Genomic DNA, 12,999 nt, shown 5'->3' on the forward strand with positions numbered 1-12,999 from the left:
ATCCGTGTTAACGTGATCAGATTTGCCCACAATCAGACTCAGATGGTCTGTAGGAGCCACTTGATGCAGCTCCTGTGTCGTGTCTCTTCCAGAGTCGCGTCCGGCAGCCCAGGCCCCTCGCTCCCACCGCACCCCGGGCCTGCAGACGCCTCCGCCTCGACGCCTCCTCTCCTCTCTCCCACACGGCCCCCACGGCATGCTGGGAAAACGCAGCTACCATCACCACAGCAGGGCCGAGCCGGACAGGCGTTCAGGTACACACACAGACACACATCTCACAAAAGTTATTTCTTGTTTTTTAATAAGACTGTTTTTGCTTAACTTAATCTGGCCTAGAAGCAGAAATTACTTGTATTAAATCTGTTAAACCCCCCAAAAATTGGAAAAAGCGTCCAGTCTTACTTTTAAATAACTCACTTCTGATGTAAATGGACCCTGGGGACCAAACAGTGTTGATATCCAATGTTCTTGTCTCTACTTTTGCTTGAAAAAAATCAAATCAGCAGAAACACCCGGAGTTGATAACCATTTGTGCCATTTCTTATCTAAACTAGCTCGTTGGAGAGAATGACAACTAATTCTAATGAAAACGAATCAGCAGATGGGGGTCATTTGGATAATTTGGATGATTCAACTTCAGTCTGACACTTTGTTTTTTATTGGTAACTTCACTATTATTATTGAAATTGAAACACTGTCATTTGCTGCACCACTTGTAACAAGGAAAACCATCAATACTTTTTACAAGTGACAAATTCCCTCATGCACACTTTGCATTTTTCTCCTGTTTTTGCAGAAAACCCAGGTACAACAGGTGGACCCCTTCTGGTAGGTGTATTATACTTTCTTTGGTAACAAATTCTGTACCAGTCATATGTTTGTTTTTCTAATAAATGTATATTTAATTGTCATTTTGCAGCATAACGGCCGCAACAGCAGCGCTGGAAACACCAGAGGCGGAGTGATGATTCGCAAGAGACGTCCCAACTGGATCGATGCCCCCGATGACAGCTTCTTCCTCGTCACCCGGGAGACCAGGTAAGCAAAGGTGACCCTTTTCTGACCTCTGATTAGCTGACTGTGTGTGTGTGTGTGTATGAAAGGAGAGCAAGAGCCAGGGGAAAGCAAATGAGGGGAAGTGAGCTGCAACAGAAAAGAGTTATTTTTATCCTGTGGTGACCTCAGACACACAAACAGATACAACTCAATACATGTGCCTGAATTCACACAGAGTCATTGAGTTGAAACAGAAGCAGGCTGCGGAGACATGTTGTCATTATGCACCATCTATAGGTGTAAAAAAAATGTATTGTTTTATTTTAATAAAAACACTACAGACAGAAATAAGAAACAATGTAAAAGCACACATTTAGACGAACTGGATTAAGACATTTTTAATCAGGGAGGAAAAACAGGACAGTAGCAACAACATTAAAGAGATTCTGCAGTTTATACGCAACTTTCTAACAATATATTTGTTCCCTGTTTTGCAAAACATCCCTCAGAGTCCACTGATATCTCTCTTTTGTCATGCCAAACAAAGATGGTGAACATAGTAAAAACACGCTCAATAAAGGCTACATAGCTTTATCGTAGTGAGAAGGTTAGCAGTTAGCTTTAACTGTGCATAATAGCACCCAGACAGGAATAGCTAGCATGCTCTTAGTCTTGCTAAGTGCTGCATTTGTAAAGATATTAAAGCTGTTTGTTTTTTTGTTAATATATTTATTGATTTTTCTTTTAAAATATAGATATGATACAAACAAGACATAAACTGTAGAAAAAACATTCCACCTTCCACTTAAAAAAACACAGCACTTCCTGATTGATAGTAGCCACACTACATAAAATGCAGTTTACCCTTACATAAAATGATAACCATGGGAGCGATAAACACAGTAAGGTGGTTTATACATTAGACACAATATTAGTTCTTACATTAGAGTTATTTTTTAATCAATTTCAATTACATTCTGGACAGTAGTGTTAAAGTCGAGGTGAAATGAAAAATGTCATTTTAATCCTTTTAGATCACATCCCCGGTAACATTGTGCATCTATTTGACAATATAGGCCAAAAAAAATACAGAAAATCAATTTATTCACATTCTTATATCAAAATCTGATCATTTTTTCTTCCTGTAAAACAAAATTTTGCGCGTGCTTATATAAGCTAGCACCAAACAATTTCAACCAATCAATCTGCAACATTTAGCCGCAGAGCTCCAAGAACGCTCGGTCAGTTAGCTAGCTACTGCGCTGTAGAGAACGTCTGTCTACGCCCACTTCTCAACGATCAAATCAAATCCCTCTAATGATATGTCCTGCCTGCACGTCCTGTTTCAGTCAGAAACACGTCACGATAAGGAAGCTAGATACTCTCGAAATGCCGTTTCATCTCGACTTTAAATTTGTTTCTGTTTTCACTTGACGCTAGCACAAACTTGACCGTTGCACTAAGACCATTCAGTTAATCACAGAAGCTCCACCACACTCTTCCAACACGCCGGTCCTAGCTAAATGTAGCATGTGCACAAGTTGCTCTTTCTGTCAGGTTTCGGTTTCTAATGTTAGCTAACTGCTAGCTAGCATCCTACATTACTTATTTTCATAGCTACATTTTTTAATATAGTACAAGAAAACATTTCTTTCTTCCTTTTTTTGACAGTTTAGAAAGAGCTCGCTCTAATCAGCAGCACTCTCATTTCAGACACAGCGTCAGATCAGTTTTATAAAGTATCCACAATCGACCATATTCACATGGCGGCCATTTTCGTCTGACGTCATGCGCAGGGTGGGAGTCTCAAATGCGTTCATAATGACGCACTGTTGCTCTGATCAGCAACTGAAAAGACAATGGAAAACAAATCTGGCTATATTTCAAGTTACAACATATCTGATAACCTTTAGCTACAGTCAGACAACGGCTAACAATAGCCTTAAACCATTTACTAGCTAATTTTAGCTTCAGCTAGGAGGTTGCTAAAAGCTACCATTTGGCAGGTAGATTCCTTGCTAAGATATAATTAGCTCGGGATTTGCTAACCAATTCCTAGCTTCAATAATGTTTGCTAGGATTATAGTGAATGCTAATGTTAGCTGTTGTCTCATAGCAGCTTACAGGTTATCAAATGATGGTTTTACTTTGGCCCAAATGTCCCTCCAGATTTTCAGTATCAGTATATGTCTTGTCAGTCGCTAATTACTTGTGAAATAGCCACCGTATGAACATGGTGAATTCATTAGCTTCTCTTTTAACACATCCTCAACGACATGTAAAGCCTCTTCATCTAAAATGGTCTGCTTCTTGCTCACTGTCATAAGCTGTTATTCATTTTTTGCCTCGTAAACTGCAAGTATTAGTTAAGCTACTGTTTACAATGAGCCACAAATAGGCCCTAAATCTATTTCTGTGCAAACACTGACTGTCAGTACCCTTTTAAAAGACATGATTAAGCATACTTTTGAATAAACCTGCTTGTTTTAAACAGACAAAATCCCTTGATCATTTTATAAACACACACTCTCTCACACACTCATTCGCATGTAATGAGTCAATGTTTGCATGACTGTATGTGAGCGAGAAAGATGTTCCTCCATTAGGCCCGTGTCTAAATGAGCCATGGCACCCGGCCGTCACAGCCGCCCCGCGATCATCGAGGCTAAAATTAGCGCTGCTAACTGGTGTAGATGGGCCAGCGAGGAGCCAGGCACTGCTGGGCCTTGAGTGGAAATATCATTACCACATTAACCATGGCTGCGCTCATATGGATCACTCACTTACAACCGTGGTCATCATGGCTGTGTGTTTGTGTGTGTGAGAGTGATCGCCTCGCTCTAAATACTGCACTCTTTGTTATATTACGCTGCCATTCGCTCTCCCAGCAGAGAGAATTAATGATGTTCTGAATAAAAGACGTTAATAGATTTTCTCTGAAAGGCTGCTGCTAATGAGAGATGATCCCAAAGTTTCATTTTCTCCCCTTCTTGTCTCTTAATTCCACTCGTTCTCTCTCTCTCTCTCGCTCTCAGTGTGATGAAGAGCGCAGTGTGTCACATAGCAAAGAGAAGTGGGGGATCAATTCCACTCATTCAGTGACAAGAGAGAAACAGAAAGAGGGCTGAAATTAGCACTTTTTTAGGATACAGTGTTACAGAATATCATACAACCCAATGATAAAGCTGTTAAAATGTAATATGACAACATATTCTCATAATACAACTGTATTCGCCACTCGGAAAAGTACTGTACCTATGTGCTAAACCCTTTCCCTTTTCTTCCCTTGGATGAAAACCCAGGGAATCAGAACAGTAGCTTTGATTCAGCCTCCGGGAATCGTGAATGTCTCAAATATTTTTTATGCAAAACTTTGACCTTCCGACGGTCCTTGATGTCTGTGTGTTAAAAATGTCATGGCAATTCATCTAACAGTGATGTTTCTCCCTGAAATGTAAAACTTGCTGTGGCCAGGGCTGTCAAGATAACCGCAAAAATGCTGCGCTATAAATGTATCCGATATTTGCAATAACCAAGGATAAGTAAAAAGTCTAAAAATGACAAATCTATGTGGCGAAACTTTTTCATCTTTCCTAAGAGTTGTAGGTAAAAGCTCAAGTCCTTAATCTTCATATGCTCAGAAGTTAAAGTGAAGCAGACTTTGGAAATGAAATTTCTTACTCGCAGTCTCCCTCCAGCAACGCTCATATAATATGTATAAAAGAAAGTAAAAACGAGAAGCTAAGAAATAAAAATAAGTTATTTAAACTACATTACACGTTAAGAATAAAATATAAAAGCGAGACGCAGTAATGAACAGGAAATTCAGATTCAGACAACTTTATTTATCCCAAAGGGCAATGCAATTTTTACAGTCCACCCAGACCAGACGTTCACCGCAGCATCAGGAGTGTGTCACAGACAATAAATACATAAATAGTCAGAGGTGCAAGCTGACACCTTCGTGTGGCCCCATGTCTGATGACTCACATTTTAACCCTCTGGTGCATAGCGGTCACTGCAGTGGACAGCTACTAAAAAGTCATTTAAGTTTAAAATCAATCAATCAATAAATAAGGCAGTCTAGGATGCATTGCACGTTATATTCTATTACTACATGCATGTATAGGCTTACAGCTGTGGAGACCAGACAAGTGTAAAAGCCCTGTTGTAGAATAACAGTAAAACGTTTATTTCAGCTAACTACTGTCAAGGTGTAAAGTAAAATCTTGAAGATTTTCATGTACATAAATGTCTGTAAAGTCTCTATCTATCACCGAATGAGGTAACACAATGGGGACTGAGCCAATGGCCCACTGATGAAAGCCTTTGCATTTGCAGTATTACAGACTGGGTGTCTGTGGCGACTTTCGCAGAAAAAGTCACAAGCGGCGCCCAGTTAGTGGCGAGTTTTCCATCAGCCAGCAGTAGTTGGTTTGCCAGAGAGGGTAGGCGGAGCTAAGCGGCTGCTTTTCCGCTCTCTGCAAGCGAGTAAACAGTAATCTACGAAAATCAAAAGAAAAAGAAACAAACTCGACGCTCAGATGAAGCAAACAGCCTAAAAAGGAAAGTGACCGTCAGCGAGGAAAATCAAGAGTTACAACCGGAGCCAACTGTGGACGTCACACATGCAACACTGTCTGATACCTGGGAAGTGTGCTCTCGCAATTACCATTTATCGCCACAGGTGCCGACAAAGAGAAGGAAACTGAGATCTTTGAGATTACAACTTTAACAGCCTGATAGCAGGAGGAATGAAGATTTAGAATAACGGTTTATTTTCCTGGGGGGGGCGCTATGAAGCGCCGGCCTGAGGGCATTCCTATGAAGGCATTGGACACAGTAAAGAACAGGATGTAGACGAGTATTAGAATATATGACCTGTGATGGTTACGACAGTAAATTGCTGCTTTTGCACTAATGCATGAAATCTCGCCAAATATAACAACAGTCACAAAAGAAAGTTCTGCAGAATGAGTACTTCTTTTTAAAGATTATTTCTTTGGCCTTTTTTGTATAGGACAGTGGATGGAGTCGGAAATGAGGGATGAAGGAGAGGGGATGACAGGCAGCAAAGGGGCGAGGGTCGGAGTTGAACGCAGGGCTGCTGCATCGATTGCTGTGCCTCTAAACATGGGGCGTGCACTTTAACCACTGAGCTAAACCAGCACCCAGAATCAATTCTTTTACTCTACTCACAAATTTGCTCTTCATAGCAGCGGTTAAAAAGGATTTTGCATACAGGATTTTTACCCATAATATAGATTTTTAACGTTCAGGTATCGGTACTCTTACTCAAGTAAAGGATCAGAATGATTCTTCCATCACGGTACCTAAAGTACAACACAATGAAGGTGGATATGAGCAGAGAAAAACAGAACAAAACAGACAAGAGCAGGTGAACAATATGTAAAGCGGACAGCTTGATATGTTTGAGCGTGGATTAACGTGTTTGCTCTGCGCCTCCCAACCACCAGCTGAACAGACAAACAGCAGCACATCATTTGCAACCAGAGTGAAATCTGTTCGCTTCTTCTCCTGGTTTACGTTCTGCTCCGGCTCTAAGTGACAATACGTGTGCCGTGTGGAGTTATAATCACTGTCAGGGCCTCTTTGTGTTGAGAGAAAGGCTTTTCCTGCGCATTTATTGTTCTTGAACGCACCGCACATAATGTACACAGCATCATAATGAGAGCTTATTTTATGCACAGCAGGGATATGGAGGGAATTGATGTGTTCTGTGCGCAATATCTGAAAAACACCCTCTGTGCTGCTGAGGAATAAGTGAAAGGGAGAGAAAAAGAGTGCGTGTCAAGAGGGCTTCGCTGTGCATTAAATCTCAGAGTGTTTTTCTTGACCGCCCAAAGGGAACTGCGAACAATCAGCCATTCATTGTGGTTATGTATTTTCGCATTTGTCTCTGAATGAATTCCATTAGTGCTGTGTCCAACATTCGTGAGTGTGCCCCCCGGTCATTGGTTTACTGCCTTTGGTCGCTGTGGGCTGTTAAAAGAGACTTCCTGTCAGGGAACAAAGCCCGCTGCAGTCTGAACATCATCATCGAGCTCCTTTCATCAGCCTGAAAATCCTGCAGAGATTCACCTCTCTCATCACAGAGATGCGTTTGAGCAGTTCTGCTCGATAAATGTTGCTTTATTGAATCCTCAAAAGAGCGTTTCTTAATACTTTCCAAGCAGACTGGAACCTCAACTAGGTGCACTTACACTGAATTTGTCTGCTTGCATGCTGGCATTAAACCTCTCTCTTTATTGGTTCTTTAATCATACATCATGGAATGCGTCACTTATTGCGCGTGCAGCTTTAAACAACATTTTTCTAATAGATAGTAGACTGAAAACACAATGAAAGGTCAAATAATGACAGTATTCTTACAACGAACCTATGACAGGATTCACGAATGAATTGAAGCCAAAAGCTGCTGCATGATTGTTTCTATGTGTTGCAGCCACATCACAGTATGCACAGTAAGTGCATAGGTGGCTGCAGTAACGAGAAGTGTTTAGCAGTAATGAAGGCATAAGTATAAATAATGCACGAAGACAAACATTTTGTGCAGGCGTAGCTACTGTAAATTGCTCAATCTTGAATATATAATCATGAATTATTGACTACTGAAGAATTTTTAGCCGTGTTGTATAAAACATCACATTAATAACAAGTTTTGTGAAGAATAAAACTGCTTTAAATAGTCGAGGTTCTCTTCTGTGTTAGAGATCTCCAAAGACTGACTGATTACAATTTAGAGAAATAGAATCGTCAAATCTTAAAGCCCAAATTTTCCTTATTCCTAAACATGCACTTTAAAGGGAAGGGTTAACATTTTAACACAAGCCACCATCAGTGAGAAGGAGGCTAACTTAGCTTAGCGCAAAAGCTGGATAAGGGGGGGAAACAGCTAGCATGAGTCGGCAAAAGTACCTAATACATTCACTGATTAACAACTTGTGACCTTTCAACAACAATGCTCTAATCAGTAAATGTAACGACCAGTTGTTCCGATAAGTTGCCTTTGAACTAACAAGATAAAATGTGTTAATAAGTGAACATTACATTTGCAGAGTTTGTAACCTTCAGATGGAATAGGCGAGCTGTTTTACTGTATTTCCGGCCTCTGTGCTAAGCTAATTTAGCTAGCTGCTGGCTGTAGCTTCATAGTTGCTGTACAGATATGCGATTGGTATCAATCTTCTTGTCCCACTCTCAGCCAGCAAGTGTAAATGATGTATTAAAATCAAACCTTTCCTTTAAAACTCTTAAAAAGAGCAAGTTTTACAGCCGACAGCCATATTTTTCTACTTTTGGGTAGAGCTACGCTAGCTGGTTTCCCTGTTTATAGCTTGTGTGCTAAGCTAATTTAGCTAGCTGCTGGCTGTTGTTTAATAATTACAGTACAGACATGAGACTTGTATCAATCTTATAATTGCCAAGAGTGAATTAGAGTATGAACAGTAATATTATAGACAACCTTTGACTTTAAAACACCTTGAAAGACTTGAGTTGACTTTTATTTTTCTATGGGAAACAAACTGCTTCCCCTACATCAGTAAACTGAAAAGACCATAACACAGTGTAGCCATAACATATGCCGTGCTCTGAGAAGTCTGACACAAATTTATCTAGACACATAAACAAGTCCAACATTATTCTGGCCTCTGAACAGGAGCACTGTTTCCTCTCATAGCTGCCATCTGCTCTGCTAGCTTCTGTGATTCCACTGAGTCTTGAGCTTTAAAATAAATGTCGTGGTGTAAAAGTACACAACTGAAATGTAGCACAGCAGAATTATAAGCAGCTTTTAAAATGGAAATACTAAAGTACTGGTTACTGCTTAAAGCTACTGTTTCAAAGGTCAAGAATGATCTCATCTGATACTAGCTTTGCATCTGTGTATCTTCTTCTGCACTTATGTCCTGTCTTGTCTCCACTGCTGCAGGAGGGCCAGACGGCTGCTGTCCCGCTCCCAGCTGAGGCACGCTTGCCGGCAGCCGTGCGAGCAGATCACCCTGCGCAGGGTCTCCCAGGCCCCCCCGCAGGGGCTCGTCCTTACCCCGCCGCACCCTCACCCCAGCCTGAGGATGCGAGGTCCCATTGTCATCCACGACTGAACACTGGACACTCCACAACTTTACCATACTGCATACACACGTACAAATACACACCTCCTTATTCTCTCACACCCTCCTTTGCTTTTGATCCTTAAATACTGTTAAAATCCTCGACAACGCTATCTTACTGTTTGGAAACAGAGAGTTGTGATGAGCCGTGATGCAATAGAAACATACACCTGCACTTGACTGCAAGTGCTGCCTGTCTTTTCATCCCCTGGGAATGTGTTTGTGTGTGTACATACTGTGTTCGAGAGAGAGAGAGAGAGAGTGTGTATGTGTGTGTGATTATGACGACAAAAACATAATGAGATAACAGGGATGTGTGCTTTTTTTTTTTTTTTTATTGGATGGACATAACGACGGATCTTCGTGTGATCTTTGTGTTGATGGTGAATTGTTGTGAAGTTCTATCAGTTTGTATAAAGTACTTTTTTGGGGGGGGCTTGGGTTGGGAGCATGAGTCTGGGTCATAGACTGTATATAAGAAGCGGATGTATCCATCACGATGTCACCCATTAATTGGCTGTCGCCATCTTGTTTTATTTGAGTCAGAAGTGGTCAAAATCCCCCCCCACCTTCTGTGATTGGCCAGGAAAGCAAAATGGTTAACTCCACTCCTGGAAGAAATGTCTTTGGGGTGAAAGAGCTTCCTGGTAGAAAGCCCTGAATGAAGGCTCTAGTACCAACCAGCAAAGGTACCACTAGCCAATCACAGAGCGGAAGTGCATCCATTGGGAACTAAGATAATGTTGTTAGCATATTCAAAGCTAAAAGCCAAGAGCTAACAGTAGCGCTAGCTTGTTTAGCTAATTTCCGCTAGCAAAAAAACACATGCTTGAAAAACAGCCAAAATCTTATAGTGTAATAAAACTAAAAGATGAACAAGGCAATTTTCCGTCTCAAGGTAGCAACTCCAAGAGGGATACCCTCCTTTATCATCTTTTTTTAAATTAAAATGGGCCATAATTTACAAAAAGAACTTCATGCTTTGTTGAAGAAGACTTGAAACCAGCTGTTGAGACCATAAACTAATTATGAAAATGTGTACAGATTATATAAATCAAGTTGGAAGACTTAAATAAAATCCAAGTTCTTTTTCCAAACCGTTGAGTCTCCCCCTGCTGGCCATCAGAAAGAATGCAGGTTTAAGGCACTTCTGCATTGGATTTACTTTGGAGACCCTAAAGTTACGTCCACATCTTATGTACAGTCTGTGGGCTGGATTAGGGATGGGGTCGGGGTGGGATTATATTTATTGGTTCCTTTTACCAATGGAGAAGAGGCAAATGTCCAACGCTGACGTTAAAAAGAAAATGCACTACTAGATGAAGACTGAACAAGCTGCCTTTTTTTTTTTTTTTTAGGAACGGCTGCTTTAAATTGTGTTTTAAGTGCAGTTGTTCTCGCTCTTCTTGAAGTTTAAATCAATGAGCTGGAGCTGAAGAATTAGGACCCAGAGACATTATTTTACAAACTTTAAATACCCAACAATCTGCAGGTCTGAAAACATAACAAGTAAAAGAAATAGAGAGCCAGCTTGCATCATACAGCATAAGCCTCCCTCATGAACCAGTGTATAATATATTGTATATGTCATTACAGCACTGTAAATCTACTCATCCTATTTCTATGGCTGACTGTACCTACCTAGCCCTAACATGGGTACTTAAGCACTTCCTTTGCAGCAGAAAAAGGGCATGGATCTGTCATATTTTCCTCCTGGCTGCGATGTAACAGCAACATTTTGAGGCAAAAAGGTCAGCAAGTTTGCCAATATGTTCACATGGCGGCCATTTTCCTTTTGACTTTGCACTCAGGGTGGGGTCAATGCTGTTATCTTATCCCACTATTGTGTTACAGGTATTAAGTTGTATAAACATAGTGAATCTGCCAAACTGTTGTCATTTCTTCACCTATTGATTCAGCCGCTGAAAAAAATGGATACTGAAAATCTGGAGGACACTGGCCCATATTTCAAGTTAAAACATGTTTAGTAAACCATTAGCTACTGTCAGACAGCTAACGTTAGCATTCAACCACTTTTTAGCTAATGTTACAGTTAGCCTGGAAGTGGTTGAATGCTAACCTTCCTTAATGTATCACATAACGCTATGAAATGGTAATGGTAAGAACAGACACTTCCCAGCTAACATTACCACTAGCTAGCGTTAACATTACTGTTAGCTAGGCATTTACACTTTCCCTATCATATCATGTATCACTAGGGAATCATGAAGTTAGCATTCAGACTTCCTAGCTAACATTACCATTAGCTACTGTTAACATTTCTGTTCACATTACCGTTTGCTAGGAATTTTCACCTTTCTCATCAAATCATACAACACTCTGAAATTGTAATATTAGCATTCAGACACTTCCTAGCTAACATTACTGTTAACTATAATGGTTAATTATGAAAAGGGTGAATGCTAACATTTGCTGTTGTCTAATGGTAGCTAATGGTTAGCATTTGGACACTTCCTAGCTAACTGTTAATTATGAAGTGGGCAAATGTTTATGTTAACTGTTGCCTTATGGCAGCTAATGTACGATCAACTATCCTTTTTTTAACTTGAAATATGGTTTGATGCCCCTCCCAATTTTCACTTTCAATTGTGTTGGAAATCGCTTTGAAATTTTGTCAGATTTTCAACAGTTATTTAACTTACAACCTGGAAACAATCGAGCTTCCCACCCTGAGTGTGATGTAAGAGTCAAATGGCCAACAGTCAAGTTAATCCTGTTCTCAGTCCTCTCTCTCCCTTTCTCCCTGCTGTGTGATGACATTGCCAGAGGGCGTTGCCTCAAAAAGTTGCTGGTTAACCCATCCGGCCTTCAGGTGTGTTTTAATTATGAGTTTTAAAAACTGGCATCGCCGCCGCATGTCTTTGAGGTGAGAGCCTCCTCTGACCGATTGGGTCACATGATCTCTTCTCTTTCATTCAGAATGTTTATGTTAGTGTTTCCTGTATGTCATGTGTTGAATTATGAATATGCTGAGAATAATAAAAAACAACACAATGCTGGAGTACAGTGTCCTGTCTCTGTGAGTCATTACTTGGTGTTATATCCTGACAGCCTGGCCTGTCTTCCAGCCTCCTACTCTGTCTCTCTGTCGCCCTTTGTGTTGCTTTTAAGGGGGGAGAGTGTAATAAATGGGGCTGATAAACACTGTATGTCACTGCATGCATGGATGTTGTAAAATCCCCCCCACAAATATGACAGTTTGACACAGTGATGAGGAATGAGGAGAGCTCTCAGGACATAAATCATGTTCTTGGGAGCCTGCCTCAAGCTCCTGTTTCTTTGTTTAAAGAGGTTTCTCCTCTTTGTCGCGTACCCTGTCATCACAGCACGCAGCTTTACTGTCAACTGCTGAGGGTTTTTTCCCATCATATTTTCTATACAGTCTGTGGTTCCCACTGAAGGTAAAAATTAGAAACAGAGTGAGAGTGTGAACAACAATGTTTGAATTAAACCTGACATCTTGTAATTGGATTTGTGTTGTAGATATACGCATGGAGGAGTGCAGGGGATCAGGAGATTTAACACGTTGATTATGAAATCCACACAATAGTGGCCAAAAGTATGCGGACATCTAAACATCACACATGGTTTGAACTTTTGTGGTAATTTCTGTCATTCAAGGATGCCAAACGACATCTGGCAAAGGGACTGCAAATAGAAACGAGCCTTTGGCTACCTCTGGTATGTTTCCATATGTTTGATGTTGATTAATATGCATTGGCCTCAGTCAAAATACAGAATTGAAAATTGATATGCTGCTGCCCTTTATGATTTCTAGCCTGGCTGCAGGGATTTGCTACAAAATGGAGTTGTGTTTGGGGCCTGTCACTGTTCATACAAAACGCAA

The 12,999-nt window shown here is 40.7% G+C and overlaps 1 protein-coding gene across 2 annotated transcripts in view; it reads left to right on the forward strand.

Annotated features, from left to right (window-relative positions):
* Positions 1-9,791, forward strand: part of mta3 (metastasis associated 1 family, member 3) — a 40,805-nt gene extending 31,014 nt beyond the window's left edge. Inside the window, exons 16-19 of one of the 2 annotated variants that reach the window (XM_069664353.1) lie at positions 93-254; positions 797-828; positions 920-1,038; positions 8,951-9,791. In XM_069664353.1, coding sequence (XP_069520454.1) covers positions 93-254; positions 797-828; positions 920-1,038; positions 8,951-9,122 — 485 coding nt within the window. In that variant the 3' untranslated portion in view covers positions 9,123-9,791. Of the gene's footprint in view, positions 1-92; positions 255-554; positions 645-796; positions 829-919; positions 1,039-8,950 lie in introns of those variants that run through there. The other variant, XM_069664354.1, reaches the window with a different exon arrangement.
* Positions 9,792-12,999: the final 3,208 nt, after the last annotated feature.

The sequence above is a fragment of the Semicossyphus pulcher genome, unplaced genomic scaffold, assembly GCF_022749685.1.
Source record: "Semicossyphus pulcher isolate SPU_LCO1_2020_fin unplaced genomic scaffold, fSemPul1.0.p SCAF_16, whole genome shotgun sequence".
In the NCBI taxonomy this organism is placed as follows: Eukaryota; Metazoa; Chordata; class Actinopteri; order Labriformes; family Labridae; genus Semicossyphus; species Semicossyphus pulcher.